Source organism: Taudactylus pleione, unplaced genomic scaffold (assembly GCF_031769625.1).
Source record: "Taudactylus pleione unplaced genomic scaffold, aTauple2 ptg000154l, whole genome shotgun sequence".
Lineage (NCBI taxonomy): Eukaryota > Metazoa > Chordata > Amphibia > Anura > Myobatrachidae > Taudactylus > Taudactylus pleione.
In genome coordinates, this window is record NW_028284556.1 from 11,559,533 (window position 1) to 11,582,857 (window position 23,325).

At 40.1% G+C, this 23,325-nt stretch overlaps 1 protein-coding gene across 1 annotated transcript in view; it reads left to right on the forward strand.

The window, feature by feature from the left end:
* The first annotated feature begins 1,603 nt into the window (after positions 1-1,603).
* Positions 1,604-23,325, forward strand: part of ADGRG6 (adhesion G protein-coupled receptor G6) — a 193,380-nt gene continuing 171,658 nt past the window's right edge. The window contains exons 1-2 of the mRNA XM_088474375.1: positions 1,604-1,774; positions 17,799-17,899. Of these exons, the coding sequence (XP_088330501.1) occupies positions 1,773-1,774; positions 17,799-17,899 (103 nt within the window). The 5' untranslated portion in view covers positions 1,604-1,772. The remainder of the gene's footprint in view (positions 1,775-17,798; positions 17,900-23,325) is intronic.

Here is a 23,325-nt window from a genome sequence, read left to right on the forward strand (position 1 = left end):
AAGACTACAAAACCATCAGTAAAATCGACTACCATCAGAGCTTCATGCACACTTTCCCAAGCTCTGACCTTACCCAGGAATTGCTAACCTCATTGCACGTAGTGAGTACTCGAGCTGTGTATGTCATTGCAGTGTATAATATATGCATACCCCTGCAACGGCGTCGACCACCCCCTCATCACCTCCCACAAACGGCACTTCCTGTCAATCACTCTGCGATGGGTCTGCGTAGTCTCTGCAATCGCAGTCTCGATCGCAGTGACTGGTTCTAACATGCGCATGTGCAGAACGCAACAATCGGCCGATTACGTGCGTCATCGCAGTTGCGATCTTTGCTGAATCAGGCCTATAATGCGGTAGTTGGAGAGAGAACATGGACCTGGAGGTGGATTCCTTATATTTGGTGAGATGAACTCAGAAATGTGCCCGTGGAGAGAGACAGGTTTGTCCTGTAATAATGTGTTGTCATGCAATGATGATCTTATTATATATACTAACATTTAGGGAATTTCTGTGATCTGTGTAAGTACATTGTCATTAAAGGATTTGAAAACATTAATACATTTGCCAAAACTGGTTAAAAAAGTAGTAAAATGATATCTTACTGCAAATATACTGTATAATTTAGGATTTAACAATTAATAATTCTATGCAATATTAAATATAATAAAACTTACTATATCTGTGACAAAGAAAGAACATGATCAAATTATTACACAGAAATAATTAAATGCAACCTATATGTAATATTTATTTTAATACATTTTTACTTACAGAATCTCTGCAAAATTAAATGTATGTACTAAACCCGTAAGCAATGCATAGAGAATATGTTATAAAGTTACGCCAGATGTGTGTGTGAGAAGCGTGAGAGATGGTGGAAATAAAACATGAACATTGATTTGTGGAAAAAGTTTATATAATAATTATTAAACTAAGAGCATATAAGGTGTGGTGTATAGAGAGGCACTGTATCAGAGGTCTGTCTCATAACTGGGCTCAGTGCTGCTGCATGGGGGTTACATGTTAGGGTGGGGCTATTCTCTTAGAGAAAGTCTCAGCAGTCCTGTATACAGACACAAAAAGACAGTAAACTCAAGGGAAGCAGCTAAAGGATCACTTATGAGCTGTTGGAGGCAGTCTGAAACTATCAGCACCTGGTGAACTGAAGGATGACACAGAGAGAAGTCAGAAGGAAGAGGGGAAGATAAAGAGGAGGAGGAGGAGGAGGGTCACAGTCCTAAGCAGAGCAACCTTACAACAATATCTGGTAACCAACTAGTAAGCTCACCACCCTATTTGAGGGGTCTGGGTGGATCTAACTTGTTTGGGACATTCACAGAGATTAGGCATCTAGTATTCACCTATCCCATTCATTTGCCTCTGTGATTTCTGCTCGTGAACCTGACTTCATAACTGACTCAGCTCGACACAGAAGCAGGTTTTGCTTTTGCAATCCAAGGGCTGTAATGTGAGACTGAGCTGCACTTGTTCTGAGAGCCAGCAGCGAGAGTGACAGACGAGAGAGCGAGAGAGAGAGAGAAACCAGCGGAGAGTCCACAGCTGGACACCACCACAGACACCTCTGCAGACAGAACCCGGGCACACACCACAAGACACAGCTCTCCCCTGTGCGGCCACTTCACATTACTGGCAGAACTTTGGATATGTAATGTAAGCAGCAGCGTACAGGTTACATCGCCTTATAGGAAATATGCTGGACAGACACCTCCAGACTGTGGACTAAATAGCACACGGAAACTAACCCAACAATGTAAGTATGAACAGAGTGTAGCTAGGCACAGTGCCAGCCTAACACACGTGTAGATGGACCATCTGCCACTCTCCAGCTGCTGTGGAACTACAAGTGCCAGCAGTCATCCTGGAACTTAAAGTTCCACAACAGCTGGAGAACAACAGCTTGCCAATTTCTGTAGTTAAACAGGTTGTTAAGAGTGTTTGTTACCACGTTTAATTTTCTTGAAAAGAACTAATAACTCCTAAAATATTTTTTTGTTACTTTTTTGTGATTTGATAATTGATCTGTACTTTTAACTTAAATATTGTATGTTATACGTACATTACAATAGGACGTTAAAGGCATCTTGGTTGGTACTTGAATGCCCCTGGGGTATAAGTACTAGAACTTGCAGAGCATGTTAGTTTTGTCATACATGCAAAGGCTTGTGTAAGCTGTGTGTGGTGGAAAACATGGTTTGCAGTTGTCGAATCTAGGAATCAGCAACAAACGCTTAAGCATCAAGTAGTGAGAAATGTCCTTTAATACAAATAAAACACAATCACAATCTGTCACCCAGGCTAATATAGACAGAAGCTTGATCAAACACTGGACTCGGACAGGAATTATTCTTGGATACCTGTATGTGTAAAGTTTCATGGATCGTCCTATGCTAATGGGTAGTAGATGAGACTCAGAATAATCATGGACAATTAGACTTTCTAAAAATGTTAAACGGATCTGATTAGAAATGTTGGGATTAATACTAAACTTGACAGAAGAGGTTTTGTTTAAAGGCCATTAGTCTAACATGATATTGTGACCTTTGCTTTAGCCCCCCAGAGCATAGCCTGAAACATCTGTATTATATTATAGGTGAGAAGCCCAGTCAGTGCACTTTGTATTGCAATGCGCAAGCTGTTAGCTGGGTGGATGGAGTCAATCAGTCTGAGCTGTCCATATATTATCCCACCAGCAGCTTTCATTTATTATTTATGTAGAAATATATAAAACACTTTGTTACAGAACACATTGTCCAGCAATACAGTTAGGGCCGTTTTCCAAGAGGTTATGCATCAGCTGTAGAATTTGAAATGCTTGTCGGTTATGATTAATATTCCTGACCGTTTAAATAATTCCAGTATAGTCACAATTGTAACCCCTTATATCCTCTTCAAGTTTTCCTGCAATGGAACACATACTTTGTGTTCTGTGTTCATATATTGTAGTGACAAGTACAATTTTGTGTTCTGTGTTCTTGTCAGACTGGATCTTAAACCTGTATCATGAGTGTTTATGTGGAATTGTGACAGAACAGAGGACGTGAGACGCGACAGATTTATTAAAGACTAATCCATCAACATGACAAATTTTCTCCTTGACCTACAACATTTTGTTAAATTGTATATTGTGTAATGTGTGTACTATAGTTTGCAAATGCTAGTGATAAAATACACACCAGTGTTATGTGACTTCTGACGCAGAGTGCTTTTTTGCGTCAATGCTGCTATTTAGTAGACATTTGTAACACGGACTATAGATTTAATGCGACATTGTATGTTTTATATCATTACCTAGTATTACTGTTGTTTTTTTTATGAAAAAAAAAAATGAAAACATGCCTAAATGCAAGGACTGAACAGACATGTAAATCAAAGTTATACGCATTGGTTTGTCATAATTCGTGAAATAAATTTTAATTTTTATTGTCTTGACGTTATCATAATCAATCCTATTTAACAAGACCAATCTTGCTGTTACATTTAATTAAAGTATGCTCAAAAGTAATTATTTCTATTAAGTAGATGAAGGCAACACATACCATTAACTATTTAATTGCTTATTGAGTAGAAATAGCAATTACAAATTGAATTGTTTGTGGTGTTTTATACTTTGGGTCAATACTTGGTAATATAGAGTTGATACTAATGGTCTGTTGTTTTCTTATTGTGTGCCAAGTTACCAACCACAATCTAACTTTTTTAAGGTGGCAACATGCCAACTTGTATCAGTGACTGTATCACCTTATTTATAATCTCTTATCTTGATAAACATGTCATTGGAAAGTACTCTGTGTTATAGAAAGAGCTTTTGCTAACATAGGCACTGAAATGTATTTTATAAATATAAACTGTATATGATGCCAAATATCATATGTGCACCCGCTTAGCAGCAACAATGTGCACCCGCTTAGCAGCAATATTTTCCATTGATGTTTTGCAGCTGAGCATTAAACCATGTGAAAAATAAACAAAATGAGTACATTTTTATTTAAATCATATTAATTAGCATAGCTGACTGCTCAACATTAACACAAACACACTGCCTTTTTTTGTTATATATACAAGGGATTGTCACCATTGTAGGAAACAAAAAGTTGTATTGTCTACAGTATCCTAAAGCCACATCTCTAGATCTTCATTCTAGTCGGTAGAAGAAATAGGTGTAGTGACCTGTTTCATGCCCATTGTAGAAATTAGGTTGGAGGAAACGTCTTCCATGGAGTTCAACAGTTGTTATTAACCTAAATGTCTATGGGGTCAATCCAGTTAGGTGCAAATTGCGAGTATCAAGTTTGTTTCTTGAAACTCGCAGACTTTGCAATGAAGCGCGCTCCCGAGAATTCTCTAATCCAGTTCAAAATTCCTATTCGCACTACTCGCAGCAGATGGGTACGGATGGACTGCCAAATGAGATTTGAGATAAGTACATGAAAATGTGGGGAGGCCATCCTGGACCCCCCAAAATGGATAATTTTGTTAGCAGGACCATATAGAAGGCTGTTTGTGGGCATTAGGAAGCTACTGTAGGCTTTTTTTTTTAAAAAAAGGCAAGAAAATGATAAATAACATACTTTTTTCTTTTAATCTCAAATGTTTAAATGAAAAATTTAAAAAAAGTAGGAAGAAAGGTGATTTTGGGGTACTTTGAGGGCACCTTGCAAAATTGCAAAAGAACTGATAAAAACCAATTATTTTTCAATTAAAAAAAATTGTAATTAGATTTGGGGTGCTTAAACTAACAAAAACGTTGATTTTGGGGTAATTTGAGCATATTTTTGAAAAAAATTTAATTACTGGACTAATTAAGCTAATTAAGCTAATTAGAAACTTCCAATTGCCTAATTAGTCATTAGGGGGGTGTCCAAGGGGTTCAGCACAGTGTCCGCCATTTTAACCTTACAATAAAGATTTTCCTTTCCATCTCTCACCCTCAGGTACAATAGGTACGAATGGAAAGATGCAAATTCAGTCTGACTGATACAGTGCGAGTTGCTAATTGGATTGCAAAATAAATTTGCTATGCGAATTCCAAGAGAAAATAGCAACTCACACCTCACAATTCGCACCTAATTGGATTGACCCCTATGACTTGTATTGAGTTACTGCCTACCAAAATAGCATATTTTCCCAACTCTATGGAATCAATTCCATTAGGCTCGATGTGCCACAAATCACCACCATAATGGTTGTCTGCACTAATATTTGACAGTTACAGTTGTCACTACTCTCCCCATTATCCTGCGAACATCTAAGGGGTCAATTCAATTAGATGGTTAGATGCCTGCAAAATCACAGATTTTTATGCACACCTCTATAGGGATGAACAAAAATCCACAATTTAGATCCAATGTGGAACCATATGTGATCAGTGCTAAGTGAATCAACCTCTATGGTGTGAAACCAATAATCACATTCTTCACTTTGATCTGGGTGTAATATTAGTACCCATGATCACATTGCAGTATGCGATAATACCGGCCGAATGTATGAAATAGCACATGCAGGGTCTCTGAAGGGAACCTGTCCCTGCAATGTGCTCACATCAGCAGTCTCTTCACTCCTCTAACAGGACTACTGCATATGTGTGGTCTACAGAGCACAAATGTGCGTTTGCCATTGCCGGGGAGGGTGTGAAATGTAGTCTATAGGTTAAAGCAGCACAACACCATCTTCAGATGGCATAAATTGCGGGGTAAATCTGACAGCTTTGCAACCCCCATAGGGGGGTTCCCATAGTGGAATACAGTCGCTGGGGTGCTACATCAAACTTTGGGCCTGATTCAGACCCGCTCGCGAGCGCTCGCAAGCGGGTCGATGTTGCCCAAGTGTGCATGTGCACGACGGAGGCTGCTCCGTCGTGCGCATGCGCGAGACCCGAATAACGATGGCCAAGCCGTCATTATGGATCTCGCAGCAAAGGGGGCGTGCTGTTGATGGTGATTGACAGCACGCCCCCTTTGGTGGGCGTGCCGGGGGCATGGCTGCCCAGACGGAGGCGTTCCCATGGGAACGCCTACCGTCTGGGGCCGGCCCCACAGACATCACTAGTGATGTCAGTGAGAGTGCTTTTGGCTCTGATAGAGCCAAAATCACTCCAGGGCTTGCGGCAGCGAGACCCTACCGCAAGGGTCTCGTCGCAAGCCCGATGGACGCGATGGTCTTGACCATCGCGACCATCATTTTGGCCGCTCGCTATAGCTGTGGGTGGTCACCCACAGCTATGCGAGCGGCCAGGAGGCCGCTCCAAAATGTAGGAGGGACGGCCCTGATTCAGAGCGACCACCAGTATAGAACGTATTGTAGGGGTGCACTCACTAGACTTCAGTCAATATATTCAATGTAGTAACTTTATTCCATAGTAAAACAATCCGAAGTTTCGGTCCTGTTGACAAAGGTCCAAACAGGACCGAAATGTTGGATTGTTTTACTATGGAATAAAGTTACTACATTGAATATATTGATTGAAGTCTGGTGAGTGCACCCCTACAATACGTTTTATATATATATATATATATATATATATATATATAAAATCATTAGTGAGGTACTCTACTAGAATGAAACTCTCTTCTCTCTGATTTTGTTCTGAGCATATACAGTGATACATAAGATGTGCTAAGGGTTGGGAAGAGTGTCAGACAGAAGAGGCACCTGCCTTAGGTGATACAGAGCTGGAGGGCACAAGCTTTTATGCTTTAGGTTATAAACACAAAACACTTTAATCTGAAGCCTTAACTTAATCCGCCATCAACAAGGGGATTCTATGCTTTTTCAATGAATTATAATGCTGTCAGAATGTCAGGGGAATAAAATGTACAGTAATTACAACAGCATGGCTAAGCTGCAGCCATATGATTGTGCAATATGTATATGAGCAGGCCATTATGGATGGGTGCAGTTTGAAAACGTTCGCTTGGGAGCATGAGTATGCTTTTTATTATCCCTATAGTACATAAAACCACATTGTTTTATAGAGACATCAAAATAGGAGTTTCCAATATGATTCAATTATAAACCTAATAATATTACAGACAATGCATTCCCCAAATGTCTGGTAAGAGAAAAGCATGGCACATCAATTTAAACACGCTGTGAGTCATTTAGTACTTGAGTGGACATGCCACTTGAAACTTAGCATACACATATACACATCTACAAAGCTAATGTATTTGCCAATTCTTTCAGCTGGTTTAAGATGAGATTGCAAATTGTAATGCATTGCGAATACCACCTACAGCAGGCACTACCTTTATACATTGTAAGTGCAAAGGCGTAAAGTTACATGTAATCATTGTGTTTAATTGGAACTCTCTCTGTGACTTCAACTGTAAGTAGGCTGCTACTCAGGGCTGGTTCTACCATTACGCATGGTACGCAGCTGAGTAGGGCGCCATATAGTGGAGGGTGCCTCAGCTATGACCATGCGGGCCACGGCAGACTGTGTCTCTGTGACACAGCTGCACCGCGCGTGTATCGCTGACTGGACGGCGTTCGGTCAGCACTACACAGTGACAAACACACAGCCGCCGGCGCCGGCAGCTGTGTGTTTGTTTTGATTAGCAGCCAATGAGAGTCAGTCAGACTCTCATTGGCTACTGCGCCCACTGCCGGAGCCGGGCTGGAACATTCTTCATGACGTCTCTACCATAATGCAGAGCGGCCCGGCCCGGGAGGATGGACTGAGGAGCGGATGGCGGCGGCCGGAGTGGGAGCGGAGATTCAGCTAAGTGATTGTATTTTTATTTTTATTACATGTGTGTCTACTCGGGGGGGGGGGGTTACTACTGGGGTACTCCATAGAGGGGGGAACATCCACTGGGGCACAACAAGGGGGGGACTACTACAGAGGGGGGACTACTACAAGGGGGTGGCTACTACTGGGGCACTGCATGGGGGGGACATCCACTGGGGGCACAACAAGGGGTGGGGACTACTACAAAGGGGGGACTACTACAAGGGGGTGGCTACTACTGGGGCACTGCATAGGGGGGGAGCCTCCACTGGGGGCACAACAAGGGGGGGACTACTACAAAGGGGGGACTACTACAAGGGGTTGGCTACTACTGGGGAACTGCATGGGGGGACCTCCACTGGTGGCACAACAAGGGGGAGACTATGACAAGGGGGAACTACTACTAGGGGCACTACAAGAGGGGACCACTACAAGGGTGTGGACTACTGCTAGGGGCACTACAAGGGGGGGGGATCACTACAAGGAGGGGTTACCACTGGGGGCAGTACAAGGGGGTACAACTGGGGGCACTGCGTCGAGGGACCACTACTGGGGGCACTATATAAAGGGCAATACTGGTGTACTGCATGGGGGGGGGAACTACAACTGGGGCCACTGTTTAAAGGGCACTGCATATGGGGTACCACTATTGGGGGCACTGCATGGGGGGGACTACTACTGGGGGCACTATATAAGGGCCACTGCATAGGGGGTACCACTACTGGGGGCACTGCATAGGGGGGAGTACTACTGGGGGCACTGTATGAGGGGCTTACTACTGGGGGCACAAGGGGAACTGCACAGGGGGGACCACTACTGGGGGCACTATATAAAGGGCACTGCATAGAGGGTACCACTACTGGGGGCACTGCATAGGGGGACTACTACTGGGGGCACAAGGGACACTGTACAGCGGGGACCACTACTGGGGGCACTATTTAAGGGGCACTGCATAGGGGGTACCACTACTGGGGGCACTGCATAGAGGGACTGCTACTGGGGACACAAGGGGCACTGCACAGGGGGGACTACTACTGGGGGCACTGTAAAAGGGGCACTGCATAGGGGGGCGCCAAAAAATATATTCGCTTACCAAAAAATTTGGCTCCACAAAATCAAACAGAATTGTGAGAGTATTCTGTTACCCATAACTTGAGTTGAATTTCCCCATTTCAGTTGACACAACATACTGTATGCTTCACCTTCTCTAATAGAAGCTTCATCAGCCTGGATGATTGAACATGGAAGATCTGACTTTGGCCACTGTTGCAACAAGTAGCATATTGGTTTGCTATTAGTGCTCTGCTATTGGTGAGAATAATGCTGTCTATTAGTTATGTATTTAGCTGTAATAATTGTTATCTTTCCCAGCTATGTGCCTATGATAACAATGTAATGAAAAACAATGACATTTTGTTAACTGAGAGTTCATGACATTTGGGGGCAGCGATGAGGAGCATTACAGAAAATGGGGGCTTGTCAGCGCCATTTCCTGAGGATGCTGAAGCCAGTGGCTGCGTCCTTGCAGGCAGCTTCATTCATCCTGGCAGCATGACCTGAGGGATACTCAGATGTCCGATGTTCACGCCGTTAATCCGATGCTGTAGCGGATCAGAGAGGCCTGCTGTGGGCGTCTTTTTACTGAAAATGCCTCCTGCGGCTTTCGCATATGTTAGCACAGCCGCTATGTACAAAGATGCAGTGGCCGTGATTGTTCGTAAAATTCTGAATGACAATATGTTTGTTTAATAGAGAATTACTTTGGGTGGACTTTATGAAGATAAGATAAATGATAAAGTTGTACTTGCCTTTGGTGTGGCGTTACCCATATCCTGTGAGGCTTAAATGGTCCAATGCTGTCATACTGTCTCAAATTGCCGCTTTCCGCCTGCTGCAGTGTTGTCTTTCCCTCCATGCAGTGAAATTATAATTCATGTAAGAGGGCAGTGAACTGGGAGGAATATCTCTTTTTTATTCCTTGTGTAAACATCAAAATCAAGTCTTCTAATTCCACTTCCATAGCTTCACAATGTTGGAACATGGTTCTATGTTGAATATTGTTACAATAGATGAAAAGCCCATAGGTCTATTGCTCAGCTTGTACTGCAAAATCTGAGTTTTTTTCAGTAGCCTTCTTTGGTCTCTGAGCCATTGTGGTTCATCTGTGTTTACTAGAAAAAGCGCAGACAAAAAATGTATTCTATTTTATTGCTTATATTAATTAAGATGATTTTTTTTAAGTTGACTTGCTAGATTCTTGCCTTTGGAAATCTGACAATTTGGGTAGCTACATATTTATGTTTCCTGGAAAGCTTTGTCTACTGTAGTTGTCTATGTCAGTTTGTATTCATTTAAAAAAAAAAAAGCCAACAGTCACATTAGTCATCACCAAACACCACACTACTCAATTTATCAGTAAAAATATCCATGCTAAAAGTAATCTGCTAGACTGATAAAGAGGAAAACAAGTAAATTGGAAAAGCAGTCACATGTGGACTGTAATAAAGCATCAATAACACTGGGCAACAAAAAAAAAAATGTTCTTGCCAAGGGGTTAAGATCGGTGTGAGAGTACTCGCGGGTCCTATTTTCGCATAAGATCTTTGCTATAGCTGAATTGGCTCCAGTTTTCAAATTAATGGAAAATGATAAAATTCTATTATTTTCTCCATTTGAAGTACCTTGCTAATCTAGGCCTGCTTTACTTAACAGAAACAACTTCTGATTTTTTAACAACTACCCTCTTTCAACAATAACAAGAATTTGTTTTATTTGTGATAATGTAACTGGTAGTCACGTTTGAGACACATAACACATTCATATCTCCTCACTAACGCTGGGAGGAGGCGAGGCAGTGCACTGCTGAACCGCTGAGCCTGCTGGGACATCCTCAGGCCACAGCCACGCCTCCTCCCAGGATACACAGATGAGCAACGGAGAGGCCCGAGTGACGCAGTTAGCACACCCTCCTGTTCCTTTGTTGGGCTCTCTCTCTGGGCTCTATTTACTACAATCTGCATATTGAATGCGGATTGTAGTGTGATATTACCGATTGAATTCGCATTGCGAATTCAGGTAATATCACAGGGATTTACTATAAATCCCTTGCAGGGACAGAGCTTGCGATAAAGCTCTGTCCCTGCGGATCCCATCCGCACTCTAGTCGCGGTATTTTCGGAAAATATACCGTGACTAAGAGCCCGCGCATGCGCCGACCGACCACCGCTACTACCCCCCCACCAACGCTAAGCCCCGCCCCCCGGTGCCAAGCCCCGCCCCCCGCAATCGCGGACCCCCGCGACCCCCCCTCCCCCCCGCGACCCCCCCTCCCTTCATTACACTTACCTGCATCCTCCTGGCCTCCGGTGGTCTTCTCCGGGCTTCCCGATCAGGTGATCTCCCATACTGCACTGGGGCCCGATCACCTGATGACCGGGCCCCAGTGCATTGCCGGAGACCAGCTGACCGGAGAGGAGCCATCACCGGAGGCCCGATCACCGGTCCCTGGATTCAGGTAAGTAAAAAAAAAAATGTTTAATTTTTTTTTCTTTTTTTTACAGCAATCAGCTTGCGGTCTGATTAGACCACACAGCTGATTACTGGTACCGGCTTCCGACTCTGCTCTCCCCGTTAGAGCAGAGTGAGAGCCCGGTAACCGGGGGAGACCCTGGATAACGCCACCTCCAGGTGGCGTTATTATCACAGGGCTTCCCCCGGTATTTTTTTACAATTTATTTTTAGTAACTTGCACACAGATCACATTTCCCATTACAATTATGGGAAATGCGATCTGCTTTACTAAAAATAAGTGATACTGGGGGTTGGAGTAGAATTTTACTAATTCTACTCCAATTGCCCTGTAATAAATACAGGTGAAACTAAAATAATGTGAAAAGGGTGTGAAAACACCCTTTTTCACTTTGTTTTAGTAAAAATAATGTTAATAAATAGAGCCCTCTGTCCCACCACAACCAATTTCCCGCTGTTTGGGATTGTTTAGTTCAGTACATCCTCGGCTTTTGTTGGGAGTTAGCACTGAATGTGTGAAATAAAACATTTTCGCCGTAAAAATTAGTTCTTCTCGGTGACGGTGTACTAACAACCTTGATGTTTTTTGTTATATTTGTGGCAAATATTGTGTTGCAAAAGAAAGAAAAAATATAACTGTATTCATAAAACAAGCATATCAGGCTTATTTTGGACATCACATAAGCCAGCAGGACAAGATTTGGGTGCCTCACAAAGTTTGTAAAACCTGCGTGGAATCACTCCGCAATTGGACTAAAGGTGATCAAACAGGACTAAATTTCGGAATACCTATGATGTGGTGTGAGCTAAAAGATCTCTTGACAGACTGCTATTTTTGTGCTGTACATGTGAAGAGTATGAATCGATTTAAGAAACGCAAATGGGAATACCCAAGTATGAATTCTGCAAAACAACCGATACCACATAGTGAAGATTTACCTGTACCATCATTCAGTTCTTTGAGCGAAGTTGAATGTGATGATGTGGAAATGTTAATTTCATCCAGTGCAAGTGACAACACAGATGAAAGTGAGTTTGAAGAAAGTTTCTATACTCCAAACAACTTTTCTCAAAAGGAACTAAACTTGAATTTTTTCGAAAAAAGGAGCTGAGCTTTTAGCATCCAGACTTCAAAAAAGCACTGTCTTGAGCCGAATATTACTATAACGTCGTATCAAATAGAGAGCAAGTCATACTGCCGTTCTTTAGCCAAGATAACAGTCTTGTGTATTGCAACAATTTTCTGGAACTTCTCCAGATGATGGGCTTGCCAGAATATCGAGCAGAAGACTGGCGCCTCTTTTTGGATAGGTCTAAAAGGAGCTTAAAATGCGTATTACTGCACAATGGGAACAAATTTGTGTCGAATCCTATCGGTCATTCAACAAAACTTAAAGAACAGTATGAAAATATCAAGTTAGTCTTAGAAAAAATTGCTTATTCTCGGCATCAGTGGTCTGTTTGTGACGATTTATAAATGGTAAACTTTCTTCTTGGACAGCAAAGTGGATATACTAAGTATCATTGTCACATACAGTATGCTTATGGGATAGTCGTGCAGAATAAAAGCACTGGCAGCAAACCATATGGCCTCCAAAAGAAGTTATAACTGTAGGAGAAGCCAACATCATTCAGGAGCCCTTAATTGACAGGAAAAAAATCATAATGCCGCCTCTCAATAGCAAACTGGGTTTAATGAAACAATTGTAAAATCGTTGGACAAGTCAGGCGATTGTTTCACGTATATGTGTCGAACATTTCCATCTCTTAGTATTGAAAAATGAAAGGCAGGAATTTTTGACGGCCCACAGATACGGAAACTGGTGAAGGATCCAAATTTTGGATGTTTTGCGCCCGTCGTTACTTCCGGGTCACGTGACCGCTGATGCCGGCGTGATGAGATTCAGGAATAAAGTGTTGGTTACTTGATAGGTGGATATGGAGATATTATAAAAGAGCTCCAACTCGTTTCGGCCAATAATGGCCTTCCTCTAGGAGTGGTGTATTGTGTTCTTGGTGAGAAGGAGGTTTTAATCTTCATGAGGGTCCAACCCCCAAATTCTTGATGGATCATGTTTCATTGCTGATAGGCCCTTTAGTACATACAGATCAATCAATGGTAGATGCAGGTGTCAGTCATCAAGGAAAAATGTTAATGAGGTAAATGATGGCAGTCGTTGAGCAGAAGTCCCAAAATAAAATATAAAAAATAAATAAATAAATGATGCAAAGTGTATGAAATGATTAATCTTTCCTGTTCTTCTTCTGGGAGATGTCATAGCACAGGATCCCAAACATATATTGGTAATCGGATCTTGATAATGCAAATATATTAGGTTATGATGTCCAATATTGATGTGAGTACACAGTGGTTAATTAATTAGTAATTTAATTAATAATGTCACCTTGTACTGATCTTATAAGCTAACAGTGGTAATGAGGGTTAACCTGTGTATCCTTGTGTTAATGCACAGCTGCAATATTAATGATTGTACAATTAATTAAAGTAGGTACCCAACACATCTAGGGGGAGGTCTAGTTATGTCTCTTGGAGGATCACAAAATGATGAGTAAAGGATAGAAATAGCAGTACCAACTGATAATGTTGTGTATATGTAAGATAGACTAGGTGATCATATATGTTTATGTATATACACACATATGAAAACTACCATATACTTGTGATTGCTTAACTCTGACTGTAAGAATTGTTCAGCTGCAGAAATCTACCTGGTTAAATATGCAATGCACTTTACAATGAATTTGTCCAAGTTCACAATGAGCTCACATTGGGCCTGATTCAGCAAGGATTGCAACTGAGATTACGCACGCAATCGGCCGATTGTTGCGTTCTGCGTATGCATCACAGTGCGTGTGCGTGAACCAGCCACTGCGATCGGGACTGCGACCGCAGTGACTATGCAGACCCATCGCAGAAAGTGCCATTTGTGGGAAGTGATGGGGGAGTGGTCGGTGAAACGCAGGCGTGTCAGTGCATTTGAACGCCGTTGCATGGGCATGCATAAATTATCCACTGCGATGCCATACACAGCTTCAGCACTCACAACGTGCGATGAGGTTAGTAATTTCTGAGTAAGGTCAGAGCTTGTGCAAGTGTGCATGAGGCTGCGATGGTACACAATGTTACCGATGGTTTCTCAGTTTTGCTAAGTATTATGGATGTGTGTAAGGTAAGGTGGTCGTCCTTATGTAGTGCTGCAACGGCATAGTGATCACAATGGATTAGCATATCTTCACAGTGAGACTGCGTTCATAATCGCTATTGCATTCACAGTTGCGATCCTTGCTGAATCAGGTCCATAGGGATTTATACCGGGATTTGCAACAAGATCCTTTATGTCATTGCTGTACAGTCAGAATCTTTCATTATGGAACTACTAAGAGTACTAATTGTCCAATTGTATGCTACTGTACATCATGAAGCAGCAGGTGATATTTTGTCATGTCATGTCCATTAAAACAACAAGTCATTTTGGATTAACACAACAAGGCCTTTACATTATAAGATTATTCTTTTTTTTATTCTAATGATCTATTTGGGTATTGCATTTTCTTTTACGTGTAATGCTAAATACATTGTGTGACTTACAAATACAGCACGTTACACTTGGTAATGCTTTGAGTAGAAAGAAACACCTGGAAGCATGGATGTTTGGCAGTCTTGTTATATATATATTGCTGTTGTGTTACTTTCCTCTTCTGTCCCTCGGCCCAGACTAACAACCAACATGAGCATCCTACCCACAATGTTTGCATCCCCACTAGGTTTCAGAGGAAACTCAAGATCGTGAAGGTCTGGCAGGAGTTACCACTTTGAATGGATTTAGTAATTTAGGTTTGATGAAGTGGTGTTTTTGAAGTGCACTATGTTCGGTACTTTTTCAGACCACTGCCTGTTGATTTTTAAGAAGATGTACAAAACCATGAAATTCTGCTTTATAAAAATATATAGCCTGAGAATGACTTGAGTTTAACACAACATTTAGAACTGTCAGCTCCGCTGGCACTGCTAGAAACTGGGGATGTATGACTCCTTTCATGGTTGGTTCGCAGTTCTAGCCATGCCACATAAGTCAATAGCAAGTACTGTTTGTTTCCTCTGTATCTATTATATCTTGCGTCACAAGAGCGAGTGCCAACCATATGATAGAAAGACATATTAGCTGCCTAATCTGCTCTGGCACTTGGCAATTCTGTAATATAAGCAAATAAAAGAGGATTTCATTTCAGGGAGGTTGAATTGCTACTCTGTAAAGTGATAGTATGACTACTTATGTTTGTTACTCTATAACCTATTTCTATTGAGGAAATAAGGAACAAAACAAACAAAAAAACTGCTTCTCTACAACATAGACAAACAACGTGTTTCATTTGAAGAATCTGGGACAAATCATTTATGTACTGTACTGTACTCTAGTGCTACTATCAGATTGTGAGCAGGGCCCTCCCTACCCTTTGGCTCATGCCTACATTTATTTTGCCTACGCTGGATGTCCTTTTTTGTATGTATGCTCTATTTTCTCTGCAGAGAGCTGTGGTTTGTAATTAAAAAATAACAATATCAACAATTATAGTATCTCTATCCATACCCTTGTATGTCAGTTCGAAAACAAACTAGTTCAACATTTGTAAATAAAAAGCTCCAAGACATGTGTCTCTGTCTTCTTGGCCCTGTCGAGTGGAGGGATGGAATTCAGTGCCCATCTTCACCAGCTAATCTTGCACTTCCTCCAAATGACATCACTACTGACTCTCTAATTCGGCTCTCAGTAGGTAGGAGGGCTACATTAAAAATATGAAACAAACAGTCAGTAGTTGGTGGGTGAGTGGTGTCAAAAGCAGCTAACTCTCTCATAGCAATGGCCAGTGAGCAATTCTTCCCTATGTATTTTCAGTATTTGTGTTTTGTGTCTTCCTTTTAATATTTCGTTCTAAATTACATACAGCATCATGAATATATGTAATATATTTTGCTAAAAGTCTGGAATACTTAAAATACAAGTTTCTGAAATGAGGCAAATAGTACTAGTATAAACAGATTATCAGAAAGCCAACTGGGATAATATTGTGATTACATGGGAAACAAGCAATCATCACATCCACAGATCCGGTAGCTCGACCCATTTGAAAAGTCCTTGAATTTATTTCTAGTTTGGCCACACGTATGTTGCTCCTTAGGGGCAGAGTAGTTAGTGCAGTAGGGTAATGACTAGATGGTGAGATACAGTAGTTGCTTTATGATAGCATACTATGGGGGAGAGATAAAGTGCAGAGAGACAGATAAAGTGGGTATATGGCCCATTATTTTAAACTGTGCTAGATAAATAGCAGAAGCTGATTGGTTGCTATGGACAACTTCTCAATTGTATCTCTCTTGATGATTTGATACATCTCCACCCTACAATCTGGATCTACATCTGATGCAGTCTTTTGTGGCTTTGAACTTATGAAGATCACTGAAGACAGCCTATTATACAACACAGAACCACCTAAAGTTAAGCTCACATTATACCCAGTGATCTTTGAATGTTTCAAACTTCCTTATTTGGAATTTAGATGTTTTTGGTTTAATAGCTTTGTAGTATTAAAGGTTAAAGAAGCACTAAATCCCAGCAAGGAAATTAAGGCTAAAACAATTGTTTCAGTCATTTTCCTACAACTTTTTGATAAGGTAAAGCCTGTCTCCCTACTCCATTACAGACAGCTATTGCTCCTCCAGCGTCTTAAGGGCAGTGTCATGATTGGATCCGTGGCAGGTCAAACAAGTTTGAAATGCAGTGATGTAAGCTACTGTGACATCACTAACCCTGCCCATGTGTCTGATTCCATAAACCAAAATGTTAATTTCTTGCAAAGCAAGTCTGAAAAACTGTCACTCACTCTGTCCCAGCTTCCTTCTGACATGGCAATCTGCTACAGGGGAGTGAAAGAAAGCATGCTATGTTATATGCAGTTATTTCATGCAAATTATTCAGCTCTGTAATACACATTCACTGACATATTACAGATAGTTGAATTTTTATATTTCAAGTTATTATTTTAATAATGAAATATATTTCTGTGTGGACTTAAACACTCTTGTTGGTTTTTGTACATGAAAATATGAAATGAGAAAAAAAAGATGTCAAACCTTTGAATGGTAATACATGTTTCCTGTGTATTTGTTTCCAACGGTAACCTATGGTTCAGTAAAAGTTATGTGTTAAACTGATCACAGAACACATTTATTAAAAGTATGTAACATAGTATCTACTGGTGTTATAAAATTATTTTGCTCCAAAGCATAACAGATGCATATCTTGCTGCCTTCGTAAGCAGAGGCTGCAGTACAAATATCACCTTCACCAATATGAATAGTGTCACAGATGTGAGCAGATTGGAGTGAGCAGTAGCTGTCAGAATGTTAATACTTCATAAACACTTCTTTACGTAAAGAAGAGATGTCCGATTCTGGTGAGAGAAATGTCCTATAAATGGTCTCTTTCTTATTTCACAGGACGCCCCTCTTAAATGGAATGTGGTGCAATCACTGGAAAAGGAAGATGCAGCTTATGGTGTATTTTATTGCTGTTTATGTTGCTTGTGTCCAACATACTGGTAAGTACAGTATAATTACATTTCAAATGAAAAGTGTCGGTTTCTTTATATTTGTATTACTAGCTGGAAGATCCATGGAGACTCTGGTTGGTATGTAAATACAAACCAGTAGGTAAGGCTCACGGGGACAATCTTATTCATAAACAATGGTGATAGATAAGGCAAATGGCATTTCACTGATTTATAGAAAATAGAAAAACCTGGGCTATTGCATTAAGAATACTAACGTACAGTGGGCCTGATTCAGAGTTTGGAATAGAGAAAGAGATAGCACTTAACTGTGTACCTAGACAAACCATGTTGCAATGCAAGGGGTGTAAATACATTTTTTTTTTTTTGCATGTAGGGTAAATACTGGCTGCTTTTACATGTAGCCCACAAATACTGCACAGCTTTATTATTACTACAATTTAGATGTCAGTTTGGACACCTCCCTCCCAAATCTAAATCTCTCTGCACATTTTAAATCTACCCCACCTGCAGTGCAACATGGTTTCACCAAGATGATCAGTTGAGAGAGATATCTTTCTCTATTCCCAACTCTGAATCAGGCCCATTGTACAGCATTGTTAATGAAGATACTTTAAATTATTTTAGGTGGTTCATGAACCACTTTGTAAGACCTTTTCTAAAGTCCGAAAATTTGCGATAAATTTAAGTAGTCTAAAAAGTTAGTTCAAATAAAACGACCAGGTTTAATCATATTCCAGCTGGTTCTAACTTAAATGGATACATTGTCTGTATGTGGCACAAAGAACTTGTATGGAAAAATGTTACTAATAGGATCCTATCTCCTGTATATAATTATAGTACATAACGCAATCGTCATTAAAAAACTAAATAAACATGGACTGCAAGGATTGGATTATTGCAGAGGTCATTGAAGATATGGGTATATGTCTCGCTCTGTAAACTTAATTTGATTCTACAAATTTATCAAGTATTTAATGTGCCAGATTCTTTTTTTTAGGACATTGTTTTAATTATATGTATTTTATTGGCTGAGATCATCACGCACGAACGCACTCTAGGTCCGAATCCAGAAGCAAAGTTCTAGTGGTAGATATCACTTTGCTGCTAGCATTCGCCAGGATAGGGCTTTTTCAGAAGCTTTGTCCCAGTGCTCGCAGAATGGAAAATGCAGGCAGTAATTTTCATTATTGTATTGCGAGTCTGGGCATAATTATTATGTCTGAAGCACATAAAATTTTCTATAAATATGCACCTTATCCACAGTCTTTCATAGATTATCCGAGAATAAATAGTTTAGTTCTGTTCTTGCTAAAAAAAACACTCTATGTTAATCAAGATGGCTTTAGTTAATGAATTAAGGCTAAAACTATTAACATCAAGTTCCCTTGTACAGTAAGTCCTCGTTAGTGTAATGAGAAAAAATCTTGAGAAAATTTGAGACAGTTTTATTCCTGTCTGAAATGGATAATGGCTGATATCTACTTATCTTAATAAAGAAGCAGGTTATTATCATCATAACACTATTTAACAGGTAAGGTGCCTACACACTAGACGATTGGAATGACAAATCATGTAGTGTGCACGAACGATAATTATCCCAATGCGCGGTCCTGCGGGTTGTCATATCTTCAGATATTATCTACATGCAGTTAGATCTGGCAATCTCATTACAGACGCACTAGAAATCGTTAAGGACGCATGATAGGTCAGATTGCACAGTTTAAAGCATGATATCGTGTGTCCGGGAATGCCGGGGTGCTGCCGGGCAGATTAAGTGAAATCATTAATGACATTGGATTGTTTGTGAGTCGTCTAGTGTGTAGGCACATTTCAGATTTTTTGTTATAGCACAAATATATTTTAAAGTTAAAATGTTGCCATATTTACACAATATATAAAAGTATGTTTTTACTATAGTTTACTGCATAACAAAACGGGTTTGTGTGTAAATGTAGATGTTTGTAGCAGTCGGATCCCAATTACATTACAGTATGTGACTTGGGACAAAAGAGTATCTTAGAATTCCCATGAAAACACACCACAACAACTTGTGACATAAAAGTAGAACACCAGGAGGAGGAAATCCTGTCTTTGATAGCTTACATTCAGGAATAAAAAGGACTGCCAGATATCTGGTTACTTTCACCTTAGATAAAGTATATCTCAAGTTAGCGACACATCAGCTATAAATATTAATTGTTTGGGAACGGATATGATTGACACATAACCAAAACCTTTGGCTTTCACTAAGATCTGGACGTGCTATATTTAAAATAGAGGGGTGTGACAATAGGAAGGGGAACATTCCAATGACCAAACTAAATGTAAATATGTTTTTTTCCCTGTGGTCTGTGACAGCATTGGGCAAGGCTGATGTTGAGCTTCAATTTCTTGAAAAATATGAGAATGAATTATTGACTATATATATTTAAGTCTTAATATATAGCATTAAGTTGTGTTTTATGTTGTATACTTGTTATTGCAATAATATTTGATACAGTCTAGGCAAAGCTATTTTTATATGTGTGGAAATAAGGCTCATTTATGACTATAGAAAGAGCAGTGCAGGTGCCGTTTTGTAATGTCATGCACCTATTTTTGCGAGAATGCACCAGTTTTTATGGATTTATGCATCAAGGTGGTGACGTCTCTTTGCACCTTCTAATAGGCCAGATAGGAGGCTTTTATTACTGATTATTTGCATGAATACCACTACTCTTGCTCATAAATCCAAATGCAATAATTTTATTTGCAGAACTGATTCTGAAATTTCACAATTTTTTTCCAGTCACAAACGGTGATATTTCCACCGATTCTGATGTGGCAGACATTGGGCCTCATCCAATGCTTTCAGTGGAATACATATTATACATTATTGTTTAACATTTTCCATAAAAGCACAATTATAGCTGTGGTGATGATGGTCATAAATTGGATATATATGCTACTAGTGCCCACATGAACAGAATTTGCGAAAGTTGCAGCTTTGCATATACTGTGCTGTACAAGCAATTGTGGCTTTTTTTTACTGAATGTAAGTTGTGTCTGTGCTTTGGGACACAATTACGGACAAGTCTGCATCAGGCTAAGTGTATTCAGTGTGAATAGATACATGTAGAAACATTATGTCCAACACTAGACATGTATATGACAAGGAGTGGCATCCTATGACGACTTAGGCTAAGTCAGAATCTCACAGTCAGAACGCTTCCTGTTCTCATGAAACCCATACACACCAGGAAATAAGCACACTTCAAGTATGGAAAATTGTATAGAAAGTCTGAACTTCAAACTTTCACTGCAAAGAATTTTCTTTATGGAATATGACTATCATTGTTATATTGAGTTTTACTGACATTGTAATATTGTATTGAGTTTTACTGTCATTGCATGTAATATTATATTGAGTATTACTGTCATTGTAATATCGAGTATTACTGACAGTAGTACTGTCAGAATCCCAATGCTGGCATCTCAACAGGGTTAGGATACCGACACATGTCGGTCGGTATTCTAACCCTCCCCCTCTCCCTACCCCTAACCCTCCCTCCCCGGTGCCTAAACATAAGCTTCCCCCTGGTGACTAAACCTAACCTCCCTCTCCCCACACCCTAAACCTAACCCTCTCCCCTTAGTGCCTAACCCTAACCCTCCCCCTTGTGCTTAACCCTAACCCCTAAACCTAACCCTCCTCCTAACCCCGCTACTTACCTTCAGGATACTGGCGGCCGGGATGCCGGTGTTGGTGTGCGCCGAAATCCCCGTGGTCGGTATTATAACTGTATCCCTTACTGACATTGTAATATTGAGTAATATTGAATATTAGTATCATTGTAATACATGGAAAGCCTTGATGCATACATTTAAATCTACAATATAATAATTATTTTGAGTGAGTGTTAAGAATGACAAATAGATCTGTACCTTCCTAACCTCTAACTGTATCCAAACTTCATTATTGTATTCAGGCTAGCAGATAACACTACCAGAATAAAATATACTGTACACCTCAGTAAAATTATGTATTCAGAATATATTAAATAAACAACATCCATACTGTTAAGACTCCTAGTTTTATAAAGGTACTACAGTTCTACTGTTCCACCATTATTAGTGTCTTACATGTATAGAATTTGTTGTCAATGCCCAGCTACAATGACTATACAGTATGTTTAAACTTTAGGGACTATGAGGAAAGGGTGATCATTGGGACAAGTTTGGAGAGATACAGCTATGACATTTGATTATGTTGTTGACAAGGAACAGTAGTTAGATGATGTTGGTATCAATGTATAAGGGAAAACAATATGAACTACTGTAGGTGAAAAACTATACACTGTAAAGCAGATAAAGTTAGTGTGTATGCTTATGTGGTAGAGGTTTTAGACTGTAACCTGAACAGGGACAAGGACTGATGTAGAGTGCTGCCTTAAATGGTAGCACTATATAATAAATGATAATAATATCCCTTTCAAAAACATTATGCTGATGCTCTGTTTATTTTGGTAGTAACCTGCATTTCTATAGGAAAATAAGTTGCAATTGTTAAAACGTACATGCAATACAGATCTTAAATTTAGTTTACATAATTAGGAAGGAAGTTGCAGATATGCCTGGAGGTGAATTAAAACAGGCGTTTCGGGAGGCACAATAATTGGAGCTGACAAACAGATCATTTCACTTTGGAACAAGTAGTTCTTTGCAGAGAGACTAGGACATTATCATTGCTAGAACCAGGACCGGGACACTGTTCAGTGTACTGTACAAAAAAACACCATGACTCCGGTTGGGTTCCACATACAGTAAAACAGTTAGGGGGTATATTTACTAAAGGTCGATTTTAATTGATTTTGATCAATTTTAAATCAACCAAAATTGATCAAAATTGATGTTGTGTTTCTGGGTCTAAATTAGATAATTTTTTTTTTTTTTAAGTGTTAGTAAATGTGTGATTTAGCCCCGTAAACATAACATCAATTTAGATCAATTTACAATTGATCAAAATCGACCTTTAGTAAATATACCCCTTAGTATCTATTCCTACTAATTCTAGGCACTATGGTTTCTTAAATTAGATGTGAGCTGCTGACGTCCTATTATGGTAGTTGAACTCTGCTCGCAGATCCTTTAGCTGGGTACACATCTATACAATCGTCGGCCCGTTCTTTCGATTTAAATCTGTTCGTTCGATATCAAAAGAGTGTTTACGCATGTTCGATCCTGTTTTGACGGATGAAAACTGGTCGAATCGGAGGATGGCATCTTTTGTGCAGTTTAATTTTCATCCGGTTCGACAGGGCTTGGTCGTACCAAAAGTGCTGTGTGTATGCGCCTTTAGGCTTAGGAAATCAACAATTTATCCAATCTATTAGATATGCTGGATGATGTCAGCATGTCCGACAGAGCATAAATTAGTAATTACTGATAAGTCACGGCAATACACTATCCAATTT